Genomic DNA, 27697 nt, shown 5'->3' with positions numbered 1-27697 from the left:
TCCGTACCCAACAACCGAGCCTCTCCCGGCTCAAACCATCCAACCGGAGACCGAAACCGTCTACCATATAAAGCCTCATAGGGAGCCATCTGGATACTCGACTAGTAGCTGTTGTTGTAGGCAAACTCTGCTAAAGGCAAAAACTAATCCCATGAGCCTCCAAAGTCAATGACGCAAGCTCGGAGCATATCCTCCAAAAATTGAATAGTCCGCTCGGACTGCCTGTCTGTCTGAGGATGAAATGATGTGCTCAACTCAACCCGTGTGCCCAAATCTCGCTGAACTGCTCTCCTGAAATGCGAGGTAAACTACGTACCTCGGTCTGAAATGATAGACACGGGCACACCATGAAGGCGAACAATCTCCCGGATATAGATCTCAGCTAACCTCCCGGAAGAATATGAGACTGCCACAGGAATGAAATGCACTGACTTGGTCAGCCTATCAATAATGACCCACACTGCATCGAACTTCTTCTGAGTCCGTGGGAGTCCAGTAACAAAGTCCATAGTAATACGCTCCCACTTCCACTCAGGTATCTCAATCTTCTTGAACAAACCACCGGGTCTCTGATGCTCGTATTTCATCTGCTGATAATTCAAACACCGAGCCACATATGCAACGATATCCTTTTTCATTCTCCTCCACCAATAATGCTGCCGCAAATCCTGATACATCTTAGCGGCGCCAGGATGAATAGAGTACCGGGAGCTATGGGCCTCCTTTAAAATCAAATCTCGAAGACCATCCACATTAGGCACACAAACTCGACCCTGCAATCTCAAAACTCCATTATCACCTAAGGTAACCTGCTTGGCACCTCTGTGCTGCACCGTGTCTCTAAGGACACACAAATGGGGATCATCATACTGCCGATCTCGGATACGCTCCAATAATGAAGAACGAACGGCTGTGCAAGCTAACACACGGCTGGGCTCAGAAACATCCAACATCACGAACTGATTGGCCAAAGCCTGAACATCCAAAGCAAGCGGTCTCTCACCGACCGGAATATAAGCAAGACTGCCCATATTAGCTGACTTCCTACTGAAAGCATCGGCCATCACATTAGCCTTTCCCGGATGATATAAGATGGTGATATCATAGTCTTTCAACAGCTCCAACCACCTCCTCTACCTCAAATTCAACTCCTTTTGCTTGAACAAATACTGCAGACTTTTGTGATCCGTGAACACCTCACATGCCACGCCATACAGATAATGCCTCCAAATCTTCAACGCGTGGACAATGGCTGCTAACTCCAAGTCATGAAATGGATAGTTCTTCTCATGAATCTTCAATTGTCGTGAAGCATAGGCAATGACCTTGCCATCCTGCATCAATACTGCACCAAGTCCAATACGAGATGCATCACAATAAACTGTATAAGGCCCTAAACCTATAGGGAAAACCAACACCGGTGCCGTAGTTAGAGCTGTCTTGAGCTTCTGAAAGCTCTCCTCACACTCATCCGACCATTTGAACTGGGCACCCTTCTAGGTCAACCTGGTCATCGGGGCTACGATAGATGAAAACCCCTCTACGAACCGACGATAGTAGCCTGCCAAACCTAAGAAACTCCGGATCTCTGTAGCCGATGCTGGTCTAGGCCATCTTCTTCGGATCAACCTGAATACCCTCTGCTGACAGAACATGACCTAGGAATGCAATCGAACTCAACCAGAACTCACATTTCGAAAACTTAGCATACAACTGACTATCCCTCAGAGTCTGAAACCACTCTAAGGTGTTGCTCGTGCTCCTCCCGGCTGCAGGAATATATCAAAATATCATCAATAAAGACTATGACGAACGAATTCTAGTAAGGCTTGAACACTCGGTTCATCAAGTCCATAAAAGCTGTTGGGGCAATTGTTAACCTGAACGACATCACCAAGAACTCATAATGCCCTTACCGAGTGCGGAAAGCTGTCTTAGGGACATCGGATGTCCTAATCCTCAACTGATGGTAGCTAGATCTCAAGTCAATCTTTGAGAATACCTTGGCACCCTGAAGCTGATCGAACAAATCATCAATCCTCGGCAGCGGATACTTATTCTTTATTGTAACCTTATTCAATTGCCGGTAATCAATACACATCCTCATCGATCCATCCTTCTTCTTAACAAACAACACCGGCGCACCCCAAGGCGAAACACTGGGTCTAATGAAACCCTTCTCGAGCAAGTCTTGAAACTGCTCCTTCAACTCTTTCAACTCAGGCGGGGCCATACGATACGGCGGAATAGAAATGGGCTGGGTGCCCGGAGCCAAATCAATGCAAAAGTCAATATCCCTGTCGGGTGGCATACCCGGCAGGTTTGAAGGGAATACCTCAAGAAACTCACGAACAACGGGCACAGACTCAATGGAAGGAACCTCGACACTGGAATCACGAACATAGGCCAAATAGGCCAAACACCCCTTCTCGACCATACGCCGAGCCTTCACATAGGAGATAACACTACGGGTAGAATGACCAGGAGTCCCTCTCCACTCCAAACGAGGTAAACCCGGTAAGGCTAAGGTCACAGTCTTGGCATGACAGTCCAAGATAGCGTGGTAAGGTGATAACCAGTCCATCTCCAATATAACATCGAAATCAACCATGTCCAGAAGAAGAAAATCTACACGAGTCTCAAGACCTCCAATCACAACTATACATGAACGGTGGACTCGATCTACCACAATGGAATCACCCACCGGTGTAGACACATAAACAAGAACACTCAAAGAATCACTAGGCATGACCAGGTACGGTGCAAAATAAGATGACACATACGAGTATGTAGACCCTGGATCAAATAACGCTGAAGCATCTTTATCACAAACCAGAACAGTACTTGTAATAACTGCATCAGAAGCCTCAGCCTCAGGCCTGGCTGGAAGAGCATAACATCGGGGTGGGGCTCCACCACCCTAAACTACATCTCTGGGACGGCCTGCTGCTGGCTGGCCTCCACCTCTAACGGCTTGAGCTCCACCTCTAGGACCTCTACCTCCACCTCTAGCACCTCTACCTCCACCCCTAGCTGGCTGGGCGGGCGGTGGAACACTCGGTGCCTATACCATGGCACGGGAACCCTGATGCTGAGAGCTACTCGGTGCTCGAGGGCAATACCTAGCAATGTGCCTTGTGTCGCCACAAGTAAAACAAGCCCTCGGCTGCTGGGGCTGACGACCCAACTCTGAAGCGGCGGTGCACTGATAGAAGCTGGTGGTGCACTGTAGGACTGCTGATCAGAATGCTGCATTTGAGGACCACGGCCACCTGAAGCACCGTGAGAAACCTGAAGTGCCGACTGAAAAGGCCTAGGAGGATGGCCTCTACCATACAAATCCCTACCTCCAGATGAGGTACCACTAAATCGTCCTGAATGAGGGGCCTCTTGTCCGACCCATGACCACCTCCCTGTGACAGAACCATCTCCACTCTCCTGGCCACATTGGCCGCCTCCCGAAAAGAGATCTCTCTCCCTGTCTCCCTAGACATCTGAAGCTGAATAGGCTAGATAAGTCCCTCAATGAACCGCCTCGCCCTCTCTCTCTCGGTGGGAAGTATGATAAGAGCATGACGAGCTAAGTCGATGAATCTGGTCTCATACTGGGTAACGATCATAGAACCCTGCTGGAGACGCTCAAACTACCTCCGATAGGCCTCTCTCTGAGTGATAGGGAGAAACTTCTCCAGAAATAGCTGCATGAACTGCTCCCAAGTCAAAGCTGGTGATCCGGCTGGTCTAGCCAAGCAATAATCTCTCCACCAAGTCTTAGCAGATCCAGACAAGCGAAAAGTAGCAAAATCGACCCCATTGGTCTCCAATATCCCCATGTTCCTGAGAACCTCATGACAACAACAACAATAACAACAACAATCCAGTATAATCCCACAAGTAGGGTCTGGGGAGGGTAATATGTACGCATACTTTACCCCTACCCCGAGGGGCAGGGAGGCTGTTTCCAGGAGACCCTCGGCTCAAGAAAGCAACAAGAGACGATATATTAGTACTATCAATAGACTCATACTAAAATAACATAAAATAACATAAAATACATACCATACCATAAAATAACAAAATAACATCAATATAAGAAATATAGGAAATACGAAAAAGATGAGAGGTATACTAATATCCAACAGATAAAGCCCTGCATCAGTAGCTGATCAGTACCATCCTAAGATTAACTCCTAACTGGCTAGTCTCACTCTAGTGCGCTATAGAAATATCCAGAACTTCCCCCTAACCTTCAACTTTAATGCTCGACCTCCACAATTACCTGTCAAGGGCCATGTCCTCAGTAATCCTAAGTTGCGCCATGTCCTGCCTGATCACCTCTCCCCAATACTTCTTAGGTCTCCCTCTACCTCTCCTCGTGCCCACCACCGCCAGTCACTCACACCTTCTCACCGGTGCATCAGTGCTCCTCCTCTGAATGTGCCCGAACCATCTGAGTCTTGCTTCCCGCATCTTGTCCTCCATGGGGGCCACTCCCACCTTCTCTCGAATATCTCCATTCCTAATCTTATCCATCCTTGTATGCCCGCACATCCACCTCAACATCCTCATCTCTGCTACTTTCATCTTCTGGATGTGCGAGCTCTTAACTGGCCAACACTCGGTCCCATACAACATGGCAGGCCTAACCACTGCTCTATAAAACTTACCTTTTAGTAACGGTGGAACTTTCTTGTCACACAGGACTCCCGTCGCTAACCTCCACTTCATCCACCCCACCCCTATACGGTGTGTGACATCCTCGTCGATCTCCCCGATCCCCTGAATAACTGACCCAAGGTACCTCTTAGGGATGACTTGAGAGTCAAGCCTCACTTCCACTCCCGCTTCTGTCGACTCGGCCCCAAATTTGCACACGAGGTATTCCGTCTTCGTCCTGCTCAACCTGAAACCTTTAGACTCAAGGGCATGTCTCCAAACCTCTAGCCTCTTGTTGACGCCGCGTCGTATCTCGTCAATTAGGACTATGTCATCAGCAAATAGCATGCACCATGGCACCTCCCCTTGAATATGATGCGTTATGGCATCCATCACCAGGGCAAATAGGAAAGGGCTGAACGCAGACCCTTGGTACAACCCCGTAACAACCGAAAAGTGCTCGAAGTCGCCTCCTACTGTCCTAACCCGAGTCTTAGCTCCATCATACATGTCTTTAATCACCCTAATGTAGGCAACCGGGACCCCTTTAACCTCTAAGCAGCTCCATAAGACCTCCCTAGGAACCCTGTCGTACGCTTTCTCTAGATCGATAAACACCATGTGGAGATCCTTCTTCTTATCCCTGTAAGAACGTCATGACAGCTGTCTAGATAATCCTGTGGATCCTCAGAAGATGCACCGCTGAAAGTAGTAGTGAAGAGCCTGGTGAACCTGTCCAATCTCCATAAAGCATCGGCAGACATAGCTGCTACATCACCGGTAGGGGCTACCACACCCGGCTGAACTACTCCAACTGGCGGAACTGCTGGAGTCTGAAACTGGGGAGCTACCTGCTCCGGAGTGCGAGTAGCAGGAGTCTGGACTCCTCCTCCAGCCTGAGAGACGATTGGTGCTATGGGAAGCAAACCTGCCCGGGTGACACTCTCCATAAGGCCCACTAGACGGACCAGAGCATCCTGGAGTACTGGGGTAGCAATAAACCCCTCTGGGACTTGAGTTGGGCCCACCGGAGCTGCTGGGGCCGAAACCTCATCATCAAAGTCAACTTGAGCCTGCGCTGCTAGTGCTGCTGCTCTAGGCTGAGCTCTGCCCCTACCTCGGCCTCTAGCACGGCCTCGGCCTCGCCCTCTGCCCCTCGTAGGAGCTGCCGCTGGGGGCTCGGGCTGCTGGTCAGTGGATGAGGAAGCGCGTGTTCTCGGCATCCGCGAGAGAACGGAATAGAAATTCAATTAGTCATTGAGAAACCAAACCGCACGACAGGAAAGAAAAGATGGGAAATTTTCCTAACTCTGTAGCCTCTGGGGATAAATACAAACGTCTCCGTGCCGATCCCTCAGACTCTACTAAGCTTGTCTGTGAACTGTGAGACCCATGTAACCTAGAGCTCTGATACCAACTTATCACGACCCGGATTTCCCATCCTCGGGAGTCGTGATGGCACCTACTAGTGTGAGCTAGGCAAGCCAATTACTGAACAGATTACCTTTATCCATTTTTAAATTCGTTAATAGTTATAATCAAACAGTTAATAATCAACAAAATTTAACAAGCAGAAGACTTTAATTTCAAGTTTAATATAACAACATCCCAACAAGGGAACAATAATATCAAAACAAACATCCCGGCAAGGGAACAATGATGATAGTAACATGTGAGGCACAATAAACCACAACAGAGTCATAACAATTATGATACAAGACTCACGGGCATGCTTGACACCGACGTATAGATACTCATCACCATGCCTATACGTCGTACTCCACAATTAACACGTAGCAAATAAGACACGACTCCTAGTCCCTCAAGCTAAGGTTAGACCAAACACTTACCTCGATGCCACGAACACAATTCACGTCTCAACTATCGCTTTACCCCTTGATTCCACCACCAATTCGCTCGTATCTAGTCACAAGTTACTTAATTACATCAATAAACGCTAAATGAATCAATTCTAATGCATAAAAATAAGTTTTCTAAAATTTTACCCAAAAAGTCAAAAATTGCCCCCGCGCCCACATGATCACCCGAGGTTCGAACCAAAACCCGATTACCCATTCCCCCACGAACTCAAATATATAATTTGTTTTGAAATCGGACATCAAATCGAGGTCCAAATCCCCAATTTTTTGAAAAACCTAGGTTCTACCGAAAACATCCAATTTCCCCCATGAAAATCATTGATTTGAAGTCGAAATCATGTTAAAAGATGTTAAGGATTGAAGGAAATTAGTTAAAAATGACTTACAATTGATTTGGAGAAGAAGAGACCTTTGAAAAATCGCCTAAGTGTGTTTATGTTTTGAGAGGATATGAAAATGGGTTAAATATTCGGCTAAGTATAAAAGTTGCAGGTCTCAAATGTGGGAATTGCGAATTGCGAACTGGGGTTCACAATTGCGAACCCCTACCTCTGCTATTATGGGAATTGCGAAACAAGGCTCGCATTTGCGAACCCCTCAGGGAAAGGGACCCTCGCATTTGCGAGGTCGGAATTGCAAAGAACAACTCGCATTTGCGAGATAAGGCAGGCCTGGGGTGGTTCGCATTTGCGACCAGGCCCTCGCATTTGCGATATCGCATTTGCGAGCCAGGCTTCACAAATGCGAAGCCTGCAGGCCTTATCATACCAGCAATGAAACCTGCAATTTCTAAGTTGAAAATGCACCACGTGGCCTATCCAAAATTCACCCGAGCCCTCGGGGCTCCAAACCAAATATACACCCAACCTCAAAAATATCCTACGGACTTATTCGTGTAATCAAATCACCAATATAACATCATGAACATCAAATTAAACCTCAAGATCAATGAAATTTCTCAAAACCTCTAAAACATCAAATTTTGCATTTAAGGTCCAAATCACGTCAAATGGATTCCGTTTCTTACCAAACTTTACCGACAGCACATATAAATCATATTGAACCTGTACCGGGCTCCGGAACCATAATACGGGCCCGATACCTCAGGTTTCACATAACATTTCACTTTCAAAACCCTTTATATTTTTCAGAAAATAATTTCTTTCCAAAATTCATTTCTCGGCTTGGGACCTCGGATTCGATTCCGAGCATACGCCCAAGTCTCATATTTTTTTACAGACCCTCCGGGACCGTCAAATCACGGCTTCGGGTGCGTTTACCCAAAACGCTGACCGAAATCAAATTAATTCATTTTATAGTCAAAATTTATTATTTTTCACAGATTTTCACATATAGGCTTTCCGGCTACGCGCCCGGACTGCGCACACAAATCGAGGTGATGCTAAAAGAGGTTTTTAAGGCCTCGAAATGCAGAATTTAATTTAAAAACAAGTTATGACCTTTTGAGTCATCTTTGCTTTGTGGCATTTCGCGGATTTCTTATCTTCAGACATTTTATATGCTTATTACTCACTGAGTCGGTAGTACTCACCCCTACTCCCTGCACCTTGTGTGCAGATTCAGGTGCACCGGAGGCTTAGCTGAGCAGTCTTTGTTTTCCAGAGCTTATCGGAGTTGTTGAGGTAGCTGCTTGACGTTCGCAGAACCTGACTACTCTTCCTATTTCAGTTTTATTTATATATATACATTTCCAGACTTGAGTATTTTCGTTCAGATATTGTTATTCAGATTGTTTTAGAGGCTCTAGACTCGTGACCCCAGATCTTGTGGGAGTGTTTTTATCAGACTTCGTATTTCTCAGTATTATTCTTCGATAAATAATATATTTGATACAATATAGTGCACAACCTGTGAAATATTATGAGGATCGGACCAGTAGTCTAGACACCTGAAGATGTCATGCCATTTAAATGCGAGTCATAACCTATATGATCTCAGACGCGCATATACACATCATGGAATTAACAGCTACTACAACCACTACTATTCAAGCATAGTTAATACTCTCTCAAATTTTTCTAAACAACTTTTGAACTGTGTGTTTCTATCAAGTTTGGCTTGCATTTCTGTTGAAGAAAACGTAAATGCCATCTAAATATTGAAATACTGTGATAACTGTATGCAAGTGTTTATGTAAACTTCAGGAACAGCCAACAAATGAATTTATTAATGTTATAAAAGCTCCCAACTCTTTACTATTGGAATAATCAAGCTCCTTATTGAAGAGAACCAAAACAATAATTCATCAAAAATGAATTTTCTTTGTTTCAAAACCATTTGCCAGTCTCTTTTCCCTAAAAAGGATCATTTGCCGGTCGTTAAATTGCTCTTACAGCAACTATGACTCTGTCACGACCCTATTCCCCGGACCCGGTCGTGATGGCGCCTCTCGTGAAAACAAGGCCAGCCAATTAAACCTAATTTACCTTTTTATGCAGTTAAACAACACAAAACAGTTTAAAACATGATTTAATAATATTAAGTAGCGGATAATATCAATAACGTGTGGAAGTACAACCCAACACAGCCCTAACTGGGGTGTCACAAGTCACGAGCATCTAACAACACTAAATACTCAAATGTAACTACAAAGTTTAGTACTGAACTAAGAATATAAAAAGGAAAGAGATAGGGAGGAGCTCCGGGCTGCGAACGCCAACAGCTACCTAAAGACTCCTCGAGATCCGCCTGAAGCTGGAATGAATCATCACTCGGGAGCGGGTCCAACTACGCCTGAATCTGCACACAGGATACAGGAAGTAAAGTGAGTACTCTAACTCAGTGAGTAACAAATGTAAATAACGACTGAAAGTAAGAAAACACGTAACGCACAAGACATACTATAATGAAGCAGTAAAACCATTTAAAAAAAATAGTAAATCAGTGAAGAGTTAAGTAAAATCCTTTCCCAACAAATAAACAGGTAACTGACAGGCAATTAAGGTAAAGTAAACAAATAGAAGTTCGCCCCTCGGGCACAGTATCCACAAATCCGCCCCTCAGGCAACATCTCAGAAACAATACCAGCCCCTCGGGCTCAATCTCACATCACAATGGGTACCCGCACTCACTAGGGGTGTGCAGACTCCTGGAGGGGCCCCTTACGGCCCAAGCGCAATAACAAGCCATCTCGTGGCATCAAAACTAGGCCCTCGGCATCATATCAATCAAGCCACCTCGTGGCGTACATATCTCAGGCCCTCGACCTCAAATCAGTATCAGTGTGCCCTCACAACATAGGCCCTCGACCTTACTCAGTCAAAAATCCTCACAAGCCCCTCGGGCAATAATAAAACAGTATTTCTCAGCCTAAACATCATTTATAATATCATTTAAGTCTTAAAACTGAGTAAACATTGCTGAGTATGAAAACAGTGGAAAATGACATGACTGAGTTCTAGTATAAGGTCAAAATAGTGAGGAAATATCAATAAGAAGCCCTGAAGGGTTCAAATAGCTAGCACTAGGAAAAAATATGGCATTCAACCCAAATAATGATGATAGCAAATAGTTTTTAATCAAATACGCGATAAAATCATCAATCGGGACGGACCAAGTCACAATCCCAGTTAGTGCACGACCCCACGCTCATCCTCAAGCATGTGCCTCACCTCAACATAGCACTACGATGTGCAATCCGGGGTTTCAAACCCTCAGAACATCATTTACAATCATTACTCACCTCGAACCAGCTAATTCTCTAGCTCGCGACGCCTTTGCCCATCGAATCGGCCTCCACGCGCGTCGAATCTATCAAAATCAGAATGAGGACGTCAAAATATGCTAAGGGAACGAAGCCCAAGCAAGAATAATCAACAATTAGCACAAATCCCGAAATTACCAAAACCCTACCCCCGGGCCCACGTCTCGAAACTCAGAAATTCTTACACCAATAGATTTCTTATCTTTCCACGAGTTCATACATACCAAAAACTCAGAAATCCGACCTCAAATGGTCCATCAAAACCTCAATCATAGGTCTCCAATCCTAAACCCTAGCTTCCCCAAATTTCACCCTTAATTTCCATAAATTCTAGCGCTAATACATGAAATAATAGCATAGGAATGAGTTTTAGGTCCAAAATCCTTACCTAAATGAAGTTCCCTTGAAATCCCTCTTTCAAATCGCCCAAAAAGCTCCAAGGCCGAAGTCAAAAATGGTGAAATAACCCAAAATTCGCGAAGGACTTCTTTTAATTCTTCTATCCAGTTATTCCGCATCTGCGGCACTATAGCCGCTTCCGCGGTACCGTATCTGCGGAAATCACTTAACGGGCAAAATACCGCATCTACGGTCAACTCTCCACATCTGCGCCTTCGCAGGTGCGGTCAATCCACCGCATCTGCGGCTCCTGGCTCTTCCTCTCAAATCCGCTTCTGCGGCTCCCTTTCCACACGTGCGGCGCCGCACCTGCGGTCCCCAAACCGCGGGTGCGAAAACACCAGAAGCAGCAATCTCAGCAGTTGCAATAACACCTCAACCTCTCCGTTAACCACCCGAAATCACCCCGAGGCCCCCCGGGACCTGAACCAAAAGCACAAACATAACCTAATACCTTATTCAATCTTGTTCCAATCATCAAAACACTTCAAACAACATCAAATCAACCAAAACACCTCGGATTCAAGCCTAAGTTTCTAAAAACTTCCGAATTCTGCTTTTGATCAAAAACCAAACCAAACCACGTCCGAATAACCTGAAATTTTGCACACACATCCCAAATGACACAACGAAGCTACTGCAACTCTCGGAATCCATTCCGACCCCTATATCAAGATCTCTCCTACCAACCGGAAATCGCCAAAATATCAACTTCGCCAATTCAAGCCTAAATCTTCTCCGAGCCTCCAAAACCCATTCCGATCACACTCCTAAGCCCCAAATCACCTCCCGAAGCTAACCGAACCATCGGAACTCACATCCGAGCCCTCTAACACATAAGTCAATATCCGGTTGACTTTTTCCAACTTAAGCCTTCTTAAAAGAGACTGAGTGTCTCAACTTCACCAAAACCAATCCGGATTCAATCCGAACAACCCGATATCATAAAACACGGATAAACAAAGCAATAAGAAGCAGAAATGGGGGAAACTGAGCGGTAACTCATGAGATGACTGGCCGGGTCGTTACATCCTTCCCAACTTAAACAAACGTTCGTCCTCGAACGAGTCAAGAAACATACCTGAAGCCTCAAACAGGTGAGGATATCTGCTCCGCATCTCCCGCTCGGTCTCCCAGGTAGCCTCCTCTACGGGCCGACCTCTCCACTGCACTTTCACCGAAGCTATATCTTTTGATCTCAACTTCCGAACCTGACGCTCCGAAATAGCTGCTGGCTCCACATCATCAGTCAAATCACCCTCCAACTGAACCGTGCTGAAATCCAGACATGAGACGGATCTCCAATATACTTCCGGAGCATAGAAACATGGAACACCGGATGTACACTCAACAAGCTGGGTGGCAAGGCAAGCTCATAAGCCACCTCCCCAATCCTCCAAAGTACCTCAAAAGGCCCAATGAACCACAGACTCAACTTCCCTTTCTTTCCAAATATCATAACATCCTTCGTGGGCGAAACCTTCAACAGGACCTTCTCACCAACCATGTAGGACACATCTCGATCCTTCCTGTCAGCATAACTCTTTTGCCTCGACTGCGCTGTACGAAGTCTCTCCTAAATCACCTTCACCTTATCTAAAGCATCCTGAACCAAATCTGACCCCAATAGCCTAGCCTCACCGGGCTCAAACCAACCAACTAGAGATCTACATCGCCTCCCGTACAATGCCTCATATGGAGCCATCTGAATACTCGACTGGTAGCTGTTATTATAAGAAAACTCTGCAAGCGGTAGAAACTGATCCCATGACCCTCCGAAATCAATAACGCAAGCGCGTAACATATCCTCCAATATCTGAATAGTGCGCTCGGACTGCCCGTCCATCTGAGGGTGAAAAGCTATGCTCAACTCAACCTGAGTACCCAACTCTCGCTGAACAGACTTCCAAAACTAGGAAGTAAACTGAGTGCCCCGGTCTGAAATGATGGAAACTGGGACACCATGCAACCGAACAATCTCCCAGATATATATCTCTGCTAACCGCTCTGAGGAATAAGTAGTACAGATAGGAATGAAGTGCGCAGACTTGGTCAGCTTATCCACAATCACCCAAATAGCATCGAACTTCTTCAAAGTCCGTGGAAGCCCAACTACAAAGTCCATAGTGATCCGCTCCCACTTCCACTCGGGAATATCCATCCGCTGCAGCAAGCCACCCGATCTCTGATGCTCATATTTCACCTGCTGACAATTGAGACACCGAGCTACAAATCCCACAATATCTTTCTTCATTCTTCTCCACCAATAATGCTGTCTCAGATCCTAATACATCTTCGCGGCTCCTGTATGAATAGAATACCGCGAGCTATGGGCCTCCTCCAGAATCAACTCCCGAAGCCCATCTACATTGGGCACACAAATCCGGCCCTGCATCCTCAATACCCCATCATCTCTAATAGTCACATCTCTGGCATCATCATGCTGAACTCTGTCCCTAAGGACAAGCAAGTGTGGATCATCATACTGGCGCTCTCTGATGCGCTCATATAGGGAAGACCGAGAAATCACACAAGCCAATACCCGACTGGGCTCCGAAATATCCAGCCTCACGAACCGATTGGCCAAAGCCTGAACATCAACCGTAAGAGGTCTCTCCCCAACTGGAATATATGCCAAACTCCCCATACTCACTGCCTTTCGGCTCAAAGCATCGGCCACCACATTGGCCTTTCCAGGATGGTACAATATAGTGATGTCATAATCCATAAGTAACTCCAACCACCTCCGCTACCTCAAATTAAGATCCTTTTGCTTGAACAAATACTGAAGACTGTGATGATCGATGAACACCTCATAAGATACGCCATACAATTAAAGCCTCCAAATCTTCAACGCGTGAACTATGGCAGCCAACTCCAAGTCATGAACGGGGTACTTCTTCTCATGGGGCTTCAACTGAAGAGAAGTATAAGCAATAACTCTACCCTCCTGCATCAACACACAACCAATCCCTAGTCTCGAAGCATCACAATACACGGTATATGAACCTGAAGCTGATGGCAAAACCAATACTAGAGCTGTGGTCAAGGCTGTCTTGAGCTTCTGAAAGCTCTCCTCACACTCGTCCGACCATACAAATGAAGTACCCTTCTGAGTCAACTTGGTCAAGGGCGATGCTATAGATGAGAATCCCTGAACAAACCGGCGATAATAGCCTGCCAAACCAAGAAAGCTGCGAATCTCTGTGGCTGAGAACGGTCTGGGCCAACTCTGAACCACCTCTATCTTCTTTGGATCAACCTGAATACCCTCACTGGACACCACGTGTCCCAAGAATGCCACTGAACTGAGCCAAAACTCACACTTGGAGAATTTTGCGTAAAGCTTCTCCTCCCTCATTCTCTGCAACACAACCCTCAAATGCTCCGCATGCTCCTCCTGACTACGCGAATATACCAGAATATCATCAATGAAAACTATGATGAGTAAAGATAAGGCCGGAACACGCTGTTCATCAAATCCATGAACGCTGCTGGGGCAATGGTCAGCCCAAAAGACATAACCAGGAACTCATAGTCACCATATCTGGTCCTGAAGGCCGTCTTAAGAATATCCGAATCCCTGATCTTCAACTGGTGATAACCCAAACGAAGATCGATCTTGGAGAACACCCTCGCTCCCTAAAGCTGGTCGAATGGATCATCAGTGCGAGGCAAGGGATACTTGTTCTTAATTGTTACCTTGTTCAATTGTCTATAATCAATGCACATTCTCATAGTGCCATCCTTTTTCTTCACGAACAGAACTGGCGCGCCCCAAGGCGACACACTAGGCCGAATGAACCCCTTGTCAAGGAGTTCCTGAAGCTGCTCCTTTAACTCCTTCAACTCCACTGGTGCCATACGATACGGCGAAATAGAAATGGGCTGAGTGCCCGGCACCAGGTCAATACCAAAATCAATATCCCTGTCCGGTGGCATACCCGGTAGGTCAGCGGGAAATACATTAGGGAAATCCCTCACTATTGGGACAGAATCAATACTGGGAGCCTCCGCTCCGACATCCCTCACAAAGGCAAGATACGAAAGACAACCCTTCCCAACCATACGTTGGGCCTTCAAGAAAGAGATTACTCTACTATGAACATAATCAGTCACACCTCGTCACTCGATCCGTGGCACACCCGGTATAGCCAATGTGACTGTCTTAACATGACAATCCAGAATAGCGCGGCACGGAGATAGCCAATCCATGCCCAGAATGACATTGAAATCCACCATACTCAATAATAAAAGATCCACTCGGGTCTCCAGACCCCCAATAGTCACCACACACGACTGGTACACACGGTCTACAACAACAGTATCGCCCACTGGGGTCATGAACAGGTAGGGCAAGAAACTCACGGGGCGTACCCAAATGACGAGCAAAGTATGATGACACATAAGAATGGGTGGAACCGGGATCAAATAATACAGAGGCATCTCTATGGCAGACTGAAACAATACCTGTAATAACAGCATCTGAAGCGATAGCATCGGGTCTGCCTGGAAGAGCATAGAAACGGGCTTGACCGCCCCCTTATCGGCCTCCCCCTGGCTGACTGACCCCCACCCCTAGCTGGCTGGGCGAGTGGTAGTGGAGCAACTCGCATTGAGGCTGATTACTCGCTCCTCTGCTGGGATGAACTAGCAACACGACGGTGACACTGCCTCCACATGTGGCCCATCTCTCCACACTCGTAACAACTCCCAGGTGCTGGAGAAGGGAACTGATGGGAACCCCTCGCACCGGAGTGACTAGCAGATGCACTCGGCATAGAAGAGCCCTGGACTGATGGAGCACGGATGAGCTCTGAGCTGGAAGGGCACTAAGTGAAGAATGCCCCTGGTGTGAACTGTGAGAACCATGACCGATGACGCCCCTCGATAACCTGGGCGATCTGACTGACCATGTTGGAACTGTTGGCCTCTGCCGTGCTGAAACTGGCCCCTCGAAGGAGCACCACTGTAGCTACCAGATCCTCGAGGCCTCTTGGTATCCCTCTCCTCTCGCTCCTAGCGACGAACAGACTCAATCTCCCGGGAAATATCCACAACCTCCTCAAATGTAGCACCAATCACCCTCTCCCTGGTCATGAGAATACGGAGCTAATAAGTAAGACCATCGACAAACCTCCTGATCCTCTCTCTATCTGTCGGGACCAACCAGATGGCGTGACGAGCCAACTCAGAGAACCTCAACTCATACCGTGACACGGTCATCTCCTCCTGATGCAACCACTCAAACTGTCCACGCAGCTCCTCTCTAAGAAACTCCAGCACATACTTCTCCAGAAAGAGAACGGAGAATTGCTGCCAGGAAAGGGGTGCTGCACCAACAGGCCTACGCCTCTCAAAATTCTCCCACCAAGTTAAAGCAGGTCCTAAAAACTGATAAGTAGTGAAAGCGACCCCGCTGGTCTCCAGAATACCGGCTGTCTGACGCATCCTCTGACACTTGTCCAAAAAGCACTGGGCATCCTCGCCCTCTGCCCCACTGAAGGTCGGAGGCTGAAGTCTACCAAATCTCTCCAACCTACGCTGCTCATCCTCTGGCATGGCAGGAACTACATAGTCCTGAGCAGCTGCGACCGGCTGAGCTGGGTGTGCCCCCGGCGTCTGAAGTCCCTGCACGACCTGCTCAGGTGTGCAGGCGGCGGGAGTCTGACTGCCTGTCCCGGCCTGAGAAGTAGTTGCGGCTGTAGTGGCTGAAACCGCCTGAGCTAGGCTAGTGCAAACTGATAAGATCTGATCCAAGGCCTCCTGAAGACCCGGAATCACAATAGGCACAGCTGGTGCCTGAGCTGGTGCTGCTGGAGGGTCCACAGCTGGGACCTGGTCCTGAACTGGGGCAGCTGGTAGATCTGCAGGTGCTGCCCTCACTGCTCTGCCTCTACCACGACCACGGCCGCGTCCTCGGCCTCTAGTGGCCCCGGCTGGTGGTACTGGTGGTCGTCCACCCTGTCCGGTAGTGCGCGTCCTCACCATCTGTGAGAGAATAGAATAACAGAAGATTAGTACTCGGATCAACAAATTTGCACGACAAGAATTTCAAGAATATGAAGTTTCCTAAAGGTTCTGCAGCCTCTCGAGGATAAATACAGACGTCTTCGTACCGATCCGCGAGACTCTACTAAACCTGCTCATGACTCGTGAGACCTATGTAATCTAGGCTCTGATACCAACTTGTCACGACCCTATTCCCCAAACCCGGTCGTTATGGCGCCTCTCGTGAAGACAAGGCCAGCCAATTAAACCCCATTTACCTTTTTAAACAGTTAAACAACACAAAGCAGTCTAAAACATGATTTAATAATATTAAGTAGCAGATAATATCAATAACGTGCGGAAGTACAACCCAACACAGCCCTAACCGGGGTGTCACAAGTCACGAGCATCTAACAACACTGAATACTCAAATGTAACTACAGAGTTTAGTACTGAACTAAGAATATAAAAAGGAAAGAGATAGGGAGGAGCTTCGGGCTGCGAACGCCAACAGCTACCTAAAGACTCCTCGAGATCCGCCTGAAGCTGGAATGAATCAGCACTCGGGAGCGGGTCCAGCTACGCCTGAATCTGCACACAGGGTGCAGGGAGTAAAGTGAGTACTCCAATTCAGTGAGTAAGAAATGTAAATAACGATTGAAAGTAAGAAAACATGTAAGGCACAAGGCATACTATAATGAAACAGTAAAACCATTTTAATAAAACAGTAAATCAGTGAAGAATTAAGTAAAATCCTTTCCTAACAAATAAACAGGTAACTGACAGGCAATTAAGGTAAAGTAAACAAATAGAAGTTCGCCCCTCGGGCACGGTATCCACCAATCCGCCCCTCGGGCAACATCTCAGAAACAATACCAGCCCCTCGGGCTCAATCTCACATCACAATGGGTACCCGTGCTCACTGGGGGTGTGCAGACTCCTCGAAGGGCCCCTTACGGCCCAAGCGCAATAACAAGCCATCTCGTGGCATCAAAACTAGGCCCTCGGCCTCATATCAATCAAGCCACCTCGTGGCGTACATATCTCAGGCCCTCGGCCTTAAATCAGTATCAATGTTCTCTCACAACATAGGCCCTCTGGCAATAATAAAATAGTATTTCTCAGCGCAAACATCATTTAAAATATCATTTAAGTCTTAAAACTGAGTAAACATGGCTGAGTATGAAAACAGTGGAAAATAACATGACTGGGTTCAAGAATAAAGTCAAAACGGTGAGGAAATATCAATAAGAAGCCCCGAAGGGTTCAAATAGTTGGCACTAGGCCCAAATATGGCATTCAGCCCAAATAATGATGATAGAAAATAGTTTTTAATCAAATACGTGATAAAATCATCAATCGGGACGGACCAAGTCACAATCCCCAATAGTGCACGACCCCACGCTCGTCCTCAAGCGTGTGCCTCACCTCAACATAGCACTACGATGTGCAATTCGGGGTTTCAAACCCTCATAACATCATATACAATCATTACTCACCTCGAACAGGCTAATTCTCTAGCTCGCGACGCCTTTGCCCCTCGAATCGGCCTCCACGCGCGTCGAATCTATCAAAAATCATAACGAGGACGTCAAAATATGCTAAGGGAACGAAGCCCAAGCAAACTAATCAACAATTAGCACAAATCCCGAAATTACCAAAACCCGACCCCCGGGCCCACGTCTCGAAATTCAGAAATTCTTTCACCAATAGATTCCTTATCTTCCCACGAGTTCATACATACCAAAAACTCAGAAATCCGACCTCAAATGGTTCATCAAAACCTCAATCATAGGTCTCCAATCCTAAACCCTAGCTTCCCCAAATTTCACCCTTAATTTCCATAAATTCTAGCTCTAATCCATGAAATAATAGCATAGGAATGAGTTTTAGGTCCAAAATCCTTACCTCAATGAAGTTCCTTGAAATCCCTCTTTCAAATCGCCCAAAAAGCTCCAATCCCTCTGTCCAGTTATTCCGCATCTGCGGCACTATAGCCGCTTCTGCGGTACCGCATATGCGGTCTTACCTCCGCATCTGCGGAAATCACTTAACGGGCAAAATACCGCATCTGCGGTCAACTCTCCGCATCTGCGCCTCGCAGGTGCGGTCAATCCACCACATATGCGGCTCCTGGCTCTTCCTCTCAAATCCGCTTCTGCGGCTCCCTTTCCGCACGTGCGGCACCGCACCTGCGGTCCCCAAACCGCAGGTGCAAAAACACCAGAAGCAGCAATCTCAGCAGCTGCAATAACACCTCAACCTCTCCGTTAACCACCCGAAATCACCCCGAGGCCCCCCGGGACCTCAACCAAAAGCACAAACATAATCTAATACCTTATTCAAACTTGTTCCAATCATCAAAACACTTTGAAAAACATCAAATCAACCAAAACACCTCGGATTCAAGCCTAAGTTTCTAAAAACTTCCGAATTTCGCTTTTGATCAAAAACCCAACCAAACCACGTCCGAATAACCTGAAATTTTGCACACACATCCCAAATGACACAACAAAGCTACTGCAACTCTCGGAATTCCATTCCGACCCCTATATCAAGATCTCGCCTACCAACCGGAAATTACCAAAATATCAAGTTCGCCGATTCAAGCCTAAATCTTCTCCGAGCCTCCAAAACTCATTCCGATCACACTCCTAAGCCCCAAATCACCTCCCGAAGCTAACCGAACCATCGGAACTCACATCCCAGCTCTCTAACACATAAGTCAACGTCCGGTTGACTTTTTCCAACTTAAGCCTTCTTAAAAGAGACTAAGTGTCTCAACTTCACCAAAACCAATCCGGATTTAATCCGACCAACCCGATATCATAAACACGGATAAACAAAGCAATAAGAAGCAGAAATGGGGGAAACGGAGCGGTAACTCATGAGACGACTGGCCGGGTCGTCACAGACTCTCACTCTAGATAATGGTACATTACAAACTCTTAACACCGTACATATGTTTCTGAATCCCAGTATATGTGTTTGTAAATAAAATTTTGGCATTCAAATGCCCAATGCTATCCCAGAAAAAGAGATGAGATAATCAACCAACTCCAATAAAGTTGAACACGAGTGGATTTTGTAAGAAAAATCTAGGAGGATGAGTTCCTAGTTCGTGAAGATTCAACACTCAACGATGACAATCCAACAGTATCAGGGCTTTTAAGCTGATCAAGTTGTTTCTTACCACGACGAAGTATGTATTCAATAATAAAGTTCTTACGGTCAACTTGCTTAGAATTTTTGTGGAACTCAGCTGATACAATTGACTCAATTTGCCTTCTCTCCTCAACAGGCTTGGAGCGTGCTGCTCTTAGGAATCCCCTATAAAGAGCAAGCACTTGCTTCTGCATCCCGGATAGCCTTGGTCCACTGGAGGCTCCCATTGCATCTTCATGGCGAGTGATCTTATACTAGTTTCAATTGTACATAAGAAAGCAAGTTGCCACTGTTTCAGAATTCTGCTAACTATTAATAAGAGGGAATAAACACACAGGAGGTCAACATGCCTGCTTGGCAGTGGGAGGGTGTTTTGATAAATTCATTTAAAATGGAGCAATGTGCTACCATATAAATTTTTGAATGACTTAGACGAAATTGCCCCTTGCTTATCTCATCATACATAGCCATAGTTTCAAAAGCTTTTATGGAGATGTGGGTCCCATCTGAGTTTTGTTTTACACGTTGCTATCATTCTGCATATTAGCTATTTCTACTGTACAACTCATTGAAGAAATGTGGCCCATTTAAAGTTCTAAATTCTAATGCTGCTTTAATTACTACTGGATGTAGTCTTACACTGTTATATATACGTAAATATTAGTACTACTATATATTTAGTTTGGGTGCACTAGATGTGAATTAAAAGTTGAAAACTACATAAAAATATTTAGAATTCTAATGATCTTTTATACGTATATTAAAGCATAATTTAGGTTGTCATCTTTTACGCCGAATACTTTTATTTAGAGAAAATAATATAGAAACATACAAAGAGAGTACTTGAATAAGAAAAAAATAATAGATTATTTAGCAATATGTATGTGTTTAACATAAATATCTTAAAGTTAGATTATATTATTAGTAGATTTTACTTATTTACAGTTGTATATGGAGAATGATTATTTAATGTGAATTCCATTTAGGGCATTCTCACAAATTTATAAGTATCACATCTGGATTATATTTTGGGCGCATGTAGTCTCAAATTTTTCCTTCTCAAACATGAACTTCATAGTAAATCAAAAATAAATTATTTTGCAGTTTCTTTTTAATTAAAACTAATATGTCTTTATTATCTAACTTTAGCATATTTATTTTTAAAATTTTATAAAATAAAATTAGAGTCTTTTTTTTTTGGTTTTAAATTAAAATTGATCTTTCATTCTATCACGGTAAATTAATATTAATCAAACTTGAGCAATACCCATCTATAAAATCTTATAAAAATAAAATAGTAGAGCAAAATAGAGTCTAACTTAACGTGAAAAAGAAAAATAAATATATACAAAATAGAAGCAAATGGTTTTAAATTAAAATTGACCTTTCATTTCTATCAAGAGGCATTAGTTAGTATTTTCCCTAACTATCCTTGAACCAATAAATGATCTAGAAAATATGTGTATATACAAAGAGTAATTTAAGAAGATATAAAGGATAACTTAGTTAAATAACAATTGTATTAATGTTATTAAATGATTCTCTTAATGCATGTGTCAAAACCTTAGAAGCACTTACTATTTTAATAACTTGATATTTTAAGTAAAATTTTATATTACCGGTGCATATAAATTAAGAGGAAAATTTACACATACTAATTAGCAACCTAAGCATAGTATTATTGGGCCCATGATATCCTTGAATATTCCGCTCTCTATTAGTAATTTTTGGGTTTGCTAAATTAATATTTGGTGCTTTAAACTACTTCCATCATGTGAAATGACTTTCAGCGCTCCTTGGGCTGCAACTGAAGGTCAAAATAGCACGGTATAGCCAGTTTTCGGACTGGCCATTCAAAAATAGTCAGCGTTTACTAAGTCAATGAAAATTAGCCACTATTTTGCTGCAACAGAGACCGGTCCAGCATAATATACTGGAGTTCGGTGCACCTGTGTATGAACTCCAGCATATTATGCTGCACCGGTATACTTTGCCGGCTCCAGTATAATATACTGGAGACTGGAGCACCGGTGCTCCAAACTCCAGTATATTATGCTGGACCGGTATACTTGCTGGAACTCCAGTATATTATGCTGGAGTTCTAGTGTACTTATGGTGGAACTCCATCATATTATGCTAGAGTTCCAGCATACTTATCCTGGAACTCCAGTATAATATGCTGGAGTTCAAATATACTTATGTTGGAACTCCAGCATAATATATTGGCGTATTTTCCTGTGTTTTGAACAGTGTTTTCGCTCAGATTTATCTTTACATGAAAAGTGGCTAAATTTCGATTACTTTTGAAACTGAGCTATTTTTGAACGACCAGTTGTAAATCTGGCTATTTTTTAATTTCACCCCAACTGGAGGCATGGATAATAAGCTCATTATTTGGGACTTGCAGCGCTCCTCACCTCGCTCCATATGTGAACATGAGGTTTGAACTTTCTTGTGCTCCAACTGTATATTTCTGTATCTTTACATGCAGTTGAACATCCATCTGCTCTAAACCACAATTTTTTTGTGTGCCATTCGCTGACAATAACTTTGTTTAGGATGGCGTGACATGCTTATTGTGGCTGGGGCAATCTACACATGTGGCAACAGGTTGTGTTGATGGGAAAGTGCGGATATGGGATAGCCGTTCTGGAGACTGTGTGAGGACCTTTGGCGGACACACTAGTGCAATTCAGTCTATAGCTGCATCGTCCAACAGGGAGTACCTTGCTTCAGCCTCTATGGAGGGAACAACGTGTGTTTTTGAGATAACAGACTTTAACTAAGGAGATCCCTATGGCTGTGTTGTCTTAAAGAGTTAAAATAGTTACTCTGAGGTTTAAGTACTACATAGAGCTCAAAGTTGCACTTTGCAAAGCATTTGTTTAATTCGTGTTTTGCACATATATTTTATAACTGATTGCAGCATCTGAAGCTTAATGTATTAGCAGAGTTAAATATTCTTTGTTCTTTTTGTTGGGCTTTCCAAGCAAGAGCAGATTTTGAGGTTCATATTTAAGTAAGATTATTCTTGAATAAATCAAAAGATTTCCAATGCAGCTGTTAGAAGGTGAAAACATACTAATTGGTGTCGATACATACTATCCGTGGCGTACGTAGGAATCTTCGTAAGTAGTGTCAATATTTGAAGAAGGAAACAAATTAATAAACTATTGTAACGGCAAGTGTCATTTTTTATATATATATATACCTAATATTTTAATTTTATTTATTATTTATACATACGAAAAACTTTCAACAAAGAGCAAGATGCCTACGCCCCTACATAATATCTGCCCTCCCACTTTCGTCTATTTTACTTTATCTCATATAATTTATTATTACTATATTTTTCTCTTTACTATATATGTTGTTTGTGATGACCCAAAAGGTCATCACTTGTTTTAGAAATAAGTTCTGTGTTTCGAGGTCTTAAAACCTCCTTTTTGTCTCACCTCGATTTGCATGCGCAGTCCGGACGTGTATCCGGAAAAGCCATTATGTGAAAATCTGTGAAAAAATAAGGAATTTTGCTTTTAAAATGAATTTAAGTTGACTTCGATCAATATTTTGGGTAAACGGGCCCGGACCCGTGATTTAACGGTCCAGGAGGGTCCGTAGGAAAATAAGGGACTTGGGCGTATACCCGCAATCCAATTCCGAGGTCGCAAGCTCGAGAAATGAATTTTCGAAGAAAATTGTTCTCTGGAAAATATAAGAGTTTTTGGAAATAAAAAGATGTTGAAATTGATGGTATCGGGCTCGTATTTTGGTTTCGGAGCCCGATACAAGTTTGAAGTAATAATTAAGTTGAACCTGTGAAGTTTGGTAAGAATCGGAGTCCGTTAAGTATAAATCGGGCCTTTATTTGAAAAAAATAGAAATTTTGGATGTTCATGAGTAATTATATGAATTTGAGGTCTAATTCATGGTTGTTGACGTTGTTTTGATGATTTGATCGCACGAACAAGTCTGTATGATATTTTTGGACTTGCGTGCATGTTTGGTTTAGAGCCCCGAGGGCTCGGGTGAGTTTTGGATAGGCCACAGAGTGGATTTAGACTTAGAACATAGTTGTTGCAGTTTCAGAGAAGTTGCAGGTCTCTGAACCAGACTTTGCGGTCCGCAGTGATTTCTTGGGGCCGTGGTGGGATTTATGCGGTCCGGGGTGAGCAAGGCCAAGCCTTCGCGGCCGCGCTCGATATTTCGCGGTCCGCGGAGGAACTCCGCGGCCACCGTCCTTTTTATGCGGTCCGCGGTGAGGGTCTGAGAGGAGTATATAAACGGGACTCTTCAGCTATTTTACAATTTTCAAAACCTTAAAACATAAGAGGCGATTTTCAAAACACTCTTTCTTCCCCAAAACACAAGTAAGTGATTTTTAACTCATCTATTTTACTCCTTAACTTCTTTTTACAAGATTTCATCCTAAAATCTAGGGTTTTCATGGTGGAATTTGGTGTTTTGTGTAGAACTTAGGATTTTCCAATTTTGGGGATTTGGACCTCGATTTGAGGTCCAATTTCAAAATAAATTATATAATTGAGTTTGTGGATGAATGGGTAATCGGGTTGTGGTTCGAACCTCGGGTTTTGACCATGTGGGCCCGGGGTCGATTTTTGACTTTTTGGGAAAAACTTTAGAAAACCTATTTTCATGCATTAGAATTGATTCATTTAGCATTTATTGATATAGTTAAGTAACTTGTGGCTAGATACAAGAGAATCGGTGGTGGAATCAAGAGGTAAAGCGGTAGTTGAGGCTTGAATTGTGTTCGTGGCATCGAGGTACGTGTTTGGTCTAACCTTAGCTTGGGAGATTAGGAGTTGTGTCTTATTTGCTATGTGCTAATCGTGGAGTACGACGTATAGGCATGGTGACAAGTATCTATACGCCGGTGTCAAGTATGCCCGTGAGTCTCATATTGCAGTTGTTGTGACTCTGTTATGATTTGTTCATGCTTAATATGTTGGTTATCATTGTTGGTTCCCTTGCCGGGATGTTATGGTTTATGATATTGTCTCCCTTGCCGGGATGTTCTTGTTATGACATTGTCTCCCTTGTCGGGATGTTATTGTGTACGATATTGCCTCCCTTGCCGGGATATTGTCGTTGTACTCTTGTGCCCTTGCCGGAATTCTTTGTGATTGATGTTGATATGTAAATGGGAGCGGGTGGCACGCCGCCACGGTGACATTGGAAATGGGATCGGGTTGCACGCCTACAACAAGATATATGAAATGGGAGCGGGTGGCATGCCGCCACAGTGATATTTGAAATGGGGTCGGGTTGCACGCCTGCAACGAGATATATGAAATGGGAGCGGGTTGCACGCCTACAACAAGATATATGAAATGGGATCGGGTGGCACGCCGCCACGGTAATATTTGAAATGGGATCGGGTTGCACGCCTGCAACAAGAAAGGGATGAAAGTGAATACCGTGTTTGTTTTCTTATTATTGTTAGTAAATGAATTTTGGTTTCTTTACACACCTCTTTGGTATTCTGTTGTTATCTGATACTCCCCGCAGCATATTTTTCCCCCTCCCATCATTACTGTGAATATCTGCTTTTATTTTCCGCTGTATATGATTTAACTGCACAGGTTTGTTTGGTAGTCTGGTTCTAACCTCGTCACTACTTCGCCGAGGTTAGGCTAGGCACTTACCAGCACATGGGGTCGGTTGTGCTGATACTGCACTCTGCACTATGTGCAGATACTGGTACCGAAGCGTTTGGACCGCAGTGTGGTTGCTGCCTTCAGTCCAACAGGCGACCCGAGGTAATCCTGCAGACGTCCGCGGGCCTTGGCGTCTCCTTCTATCATTTCTTTCTATTTTTACTTATTCAGAGACAGATTCGTGTATTTCTATTCAGACCTTACTTGTAGTATTCTTAGACAGTCTCTGAAATTGTGACACCAAATTCTAGGTAGAGTTGTATTTAGACTTCCGCAGTTTGTATTAAGTTAAATTATCAGATTTTGTCTTCCGCATTGTTATTGATATTTTTATTTCCTCTGTTTTGATATGATGTTTGGAAATTATAAAGACTTAAAGACTTGAAAAAGTGTAATTCAATCGGAATAGTTGGCTTGCCTAGCTTTCACTAGTAGGCACCATCACGACTCCCGAGGGTGGGAAATCTGGATCGTGACAAGTTGATATCAGAGCTTAGGTTACTTAGGTCTCACAATTCACGGACAAGCTTAGTCGAGTCTAAGGGATCGGTACAGAGACGTCTGTATTTATCCCCAGAGGCTACAGAGTTAGGAAAAACTTCACATCTATTCTTTCCTGTCGTGCGATTTGATTTCTCAATGCTGATTGAAATTCTACTATGTTCTCTCGCAGATTGTGATAACACGTACCGCTTCATCAGCTGACCAGCAGCCCGAGCCCCCAGCAGCAACTCCTGCGAGGGGCAGAGGCCGAGGCCGTGCTAGGGCCTGAGGTAAAGGCAGAGCTCAGCCCAGAGCTCGAGCAGCAGTGTCAAGACCCAAACCCCGGTCGTGATGGCGCCCAACACACTGTTAGGCAAGCCTGACCATTTATACAACCTTAACCAAATAACCTAGATGGATAAATAAATATTCACAAGTAAAAATAACAATTTAAATACGGAATCTCTGAAATAATTTCTAACCTCCGAAAACCCCAAAATAAAATACTAATTAGCCCACAGATCTGGTGTCACAAGTCTGAGCCTCTAATGCATGAGTATTAACCTACTACATAATGTTTCTCTAGAAATGTGGAAAACGGATAAATAAAATAGGAGGAAGATCAGGACTGCGAACGCCAATTTGCAGCTACCTTGAATCTCCCGAATGTGATGCTAGGCAGAGAAAGATCTCACTCAGCCTCAGTGGGTACACCTGAATCTGCACACAAGGTGCAGGGAGTATTGTGAGTACTTCCAACTCAGAAAGTAATAAATATAAATAAAGTCTGAGGATAAGAAATCCTAAATAAACACAAAGCAAAGCTATAAATACAACAACGTGAACCACTAGCATAATACAGTAAACAGTGAAAACAATTATAATAAAGTCACACCAGAACAAGAATAAATGACAATTTAAATATGCAATGCAACACATAAACCGGTACCTCCAGTACCCCGCTGCGGCCGTGCAGCCCGCTCCATTTATTTAACGTCGACGGCGCTCACTGGGGGTGTGCAGACTCCGGGAGGGGCCCCTTACGGCCCAAGCGCAATAATAAGCCATATCGTGGCATCAAAACGCCCTCAAGGTCTTATAATCAATATCATATATCATACCACTGCGCAGAGACGTGTAGTCTCCGATCCCATACTCAATTCCATAAGATCAATAATCATATTTCGGACATGCAAGTAGTATAAAGTATTCAGCCCAAACTTCATTTAAAAATATTACTTTAGTTTTACTTTTTAGAAAAATGCTGAGTTTGAATAAACAGTGTTAAATACCAGGACTGAGTCAATTCTAGAATTATGTAAAAAACAGTAAAAAAAATAATCCTGAAGGATTCAAGTAGTTGGCACGAAGCCCAATTATGTAAATTAATCCATTGTTTATAAGGATATCACAAAAACTCAAATCAATTAGGTGTAATTTTATAAACGGACGGACCAGTACAATCCCGCACGGTGATCTACCCCACGCCGTTATCCTCGGTGCAAGTACCTCACATAGCACTACGTTGTGCAAAATTCGGGTTTCAAACCTCAACACAATTTTACATCTATTACTAACCTACAGGCTGGCACAAGTCTAGCTTGCTATGCCCCTGGCTTTCGAATATCACCTCTCGTGCGTCGAATCTGACCAAAACCACAAGATACGTCATAATATGCAATGGACAATACCCAGAGTCGCAAACACAAAAAACATTG

At 44.2% G+C, this 27697-nt stretch overlaps 1 protein-coding gene across 1 annotated transcript; it reads right to left on the bottom strand.

Moving 5' to 3' along the window:
* Positions 1–19713: 19713 nt before the first annotated feature.
* LOC109216945 (succinate dehydrogenase assembly factor 1, mitochondrial-like) lies at positions 19714–20070 on the bottom strand. Its single transcript, XM_019381167.1, has one exon. It carries the CDS (start codon positions 20040–20042, stop codon positions 19749–19751), a length of 294 nt encoding a protein of 97 aa, XP_019236712.1. The 5' UTR covers positions 20043–20070; the 3' UTR covers positions 19714–19748.
* Between the last annotated feature and the right edge of the window lie 7627 nt (positions 20071–27697).

Source organism: Nicotiana attenuata, unplaced genomic scaffold (assembly GCF_001879085.1).
Source record: "Nicotiana attenuata strain UT unplaced genomic scaffold, NIATTr2, whole genome shotgun sequence".
In the NCBI taxonomy this organism is placed as follows: domain Eukaryota; kingdom Viridiplantae; phylum Streptophyta; class Magnoliopsida; order Solanales; family Solanaceae; genus Nicotiana; species Nicotiana attenuata.
The sequence above is the reverse complement of the archived record's forward strand: the minus strand, read 5'-3'. Positions and strand labels throughout refer to the sequence as shown.

Excerpts from the sequence above, each read along its gene's own strand:
- LOC109216945 (XM_019381167.1), bottom strand. The coding sequence starts at position 20,042 with ATGGGAGCCTCCAGTGGACCAAGGCTATCCGGGATGCAGAAGCAAGTG.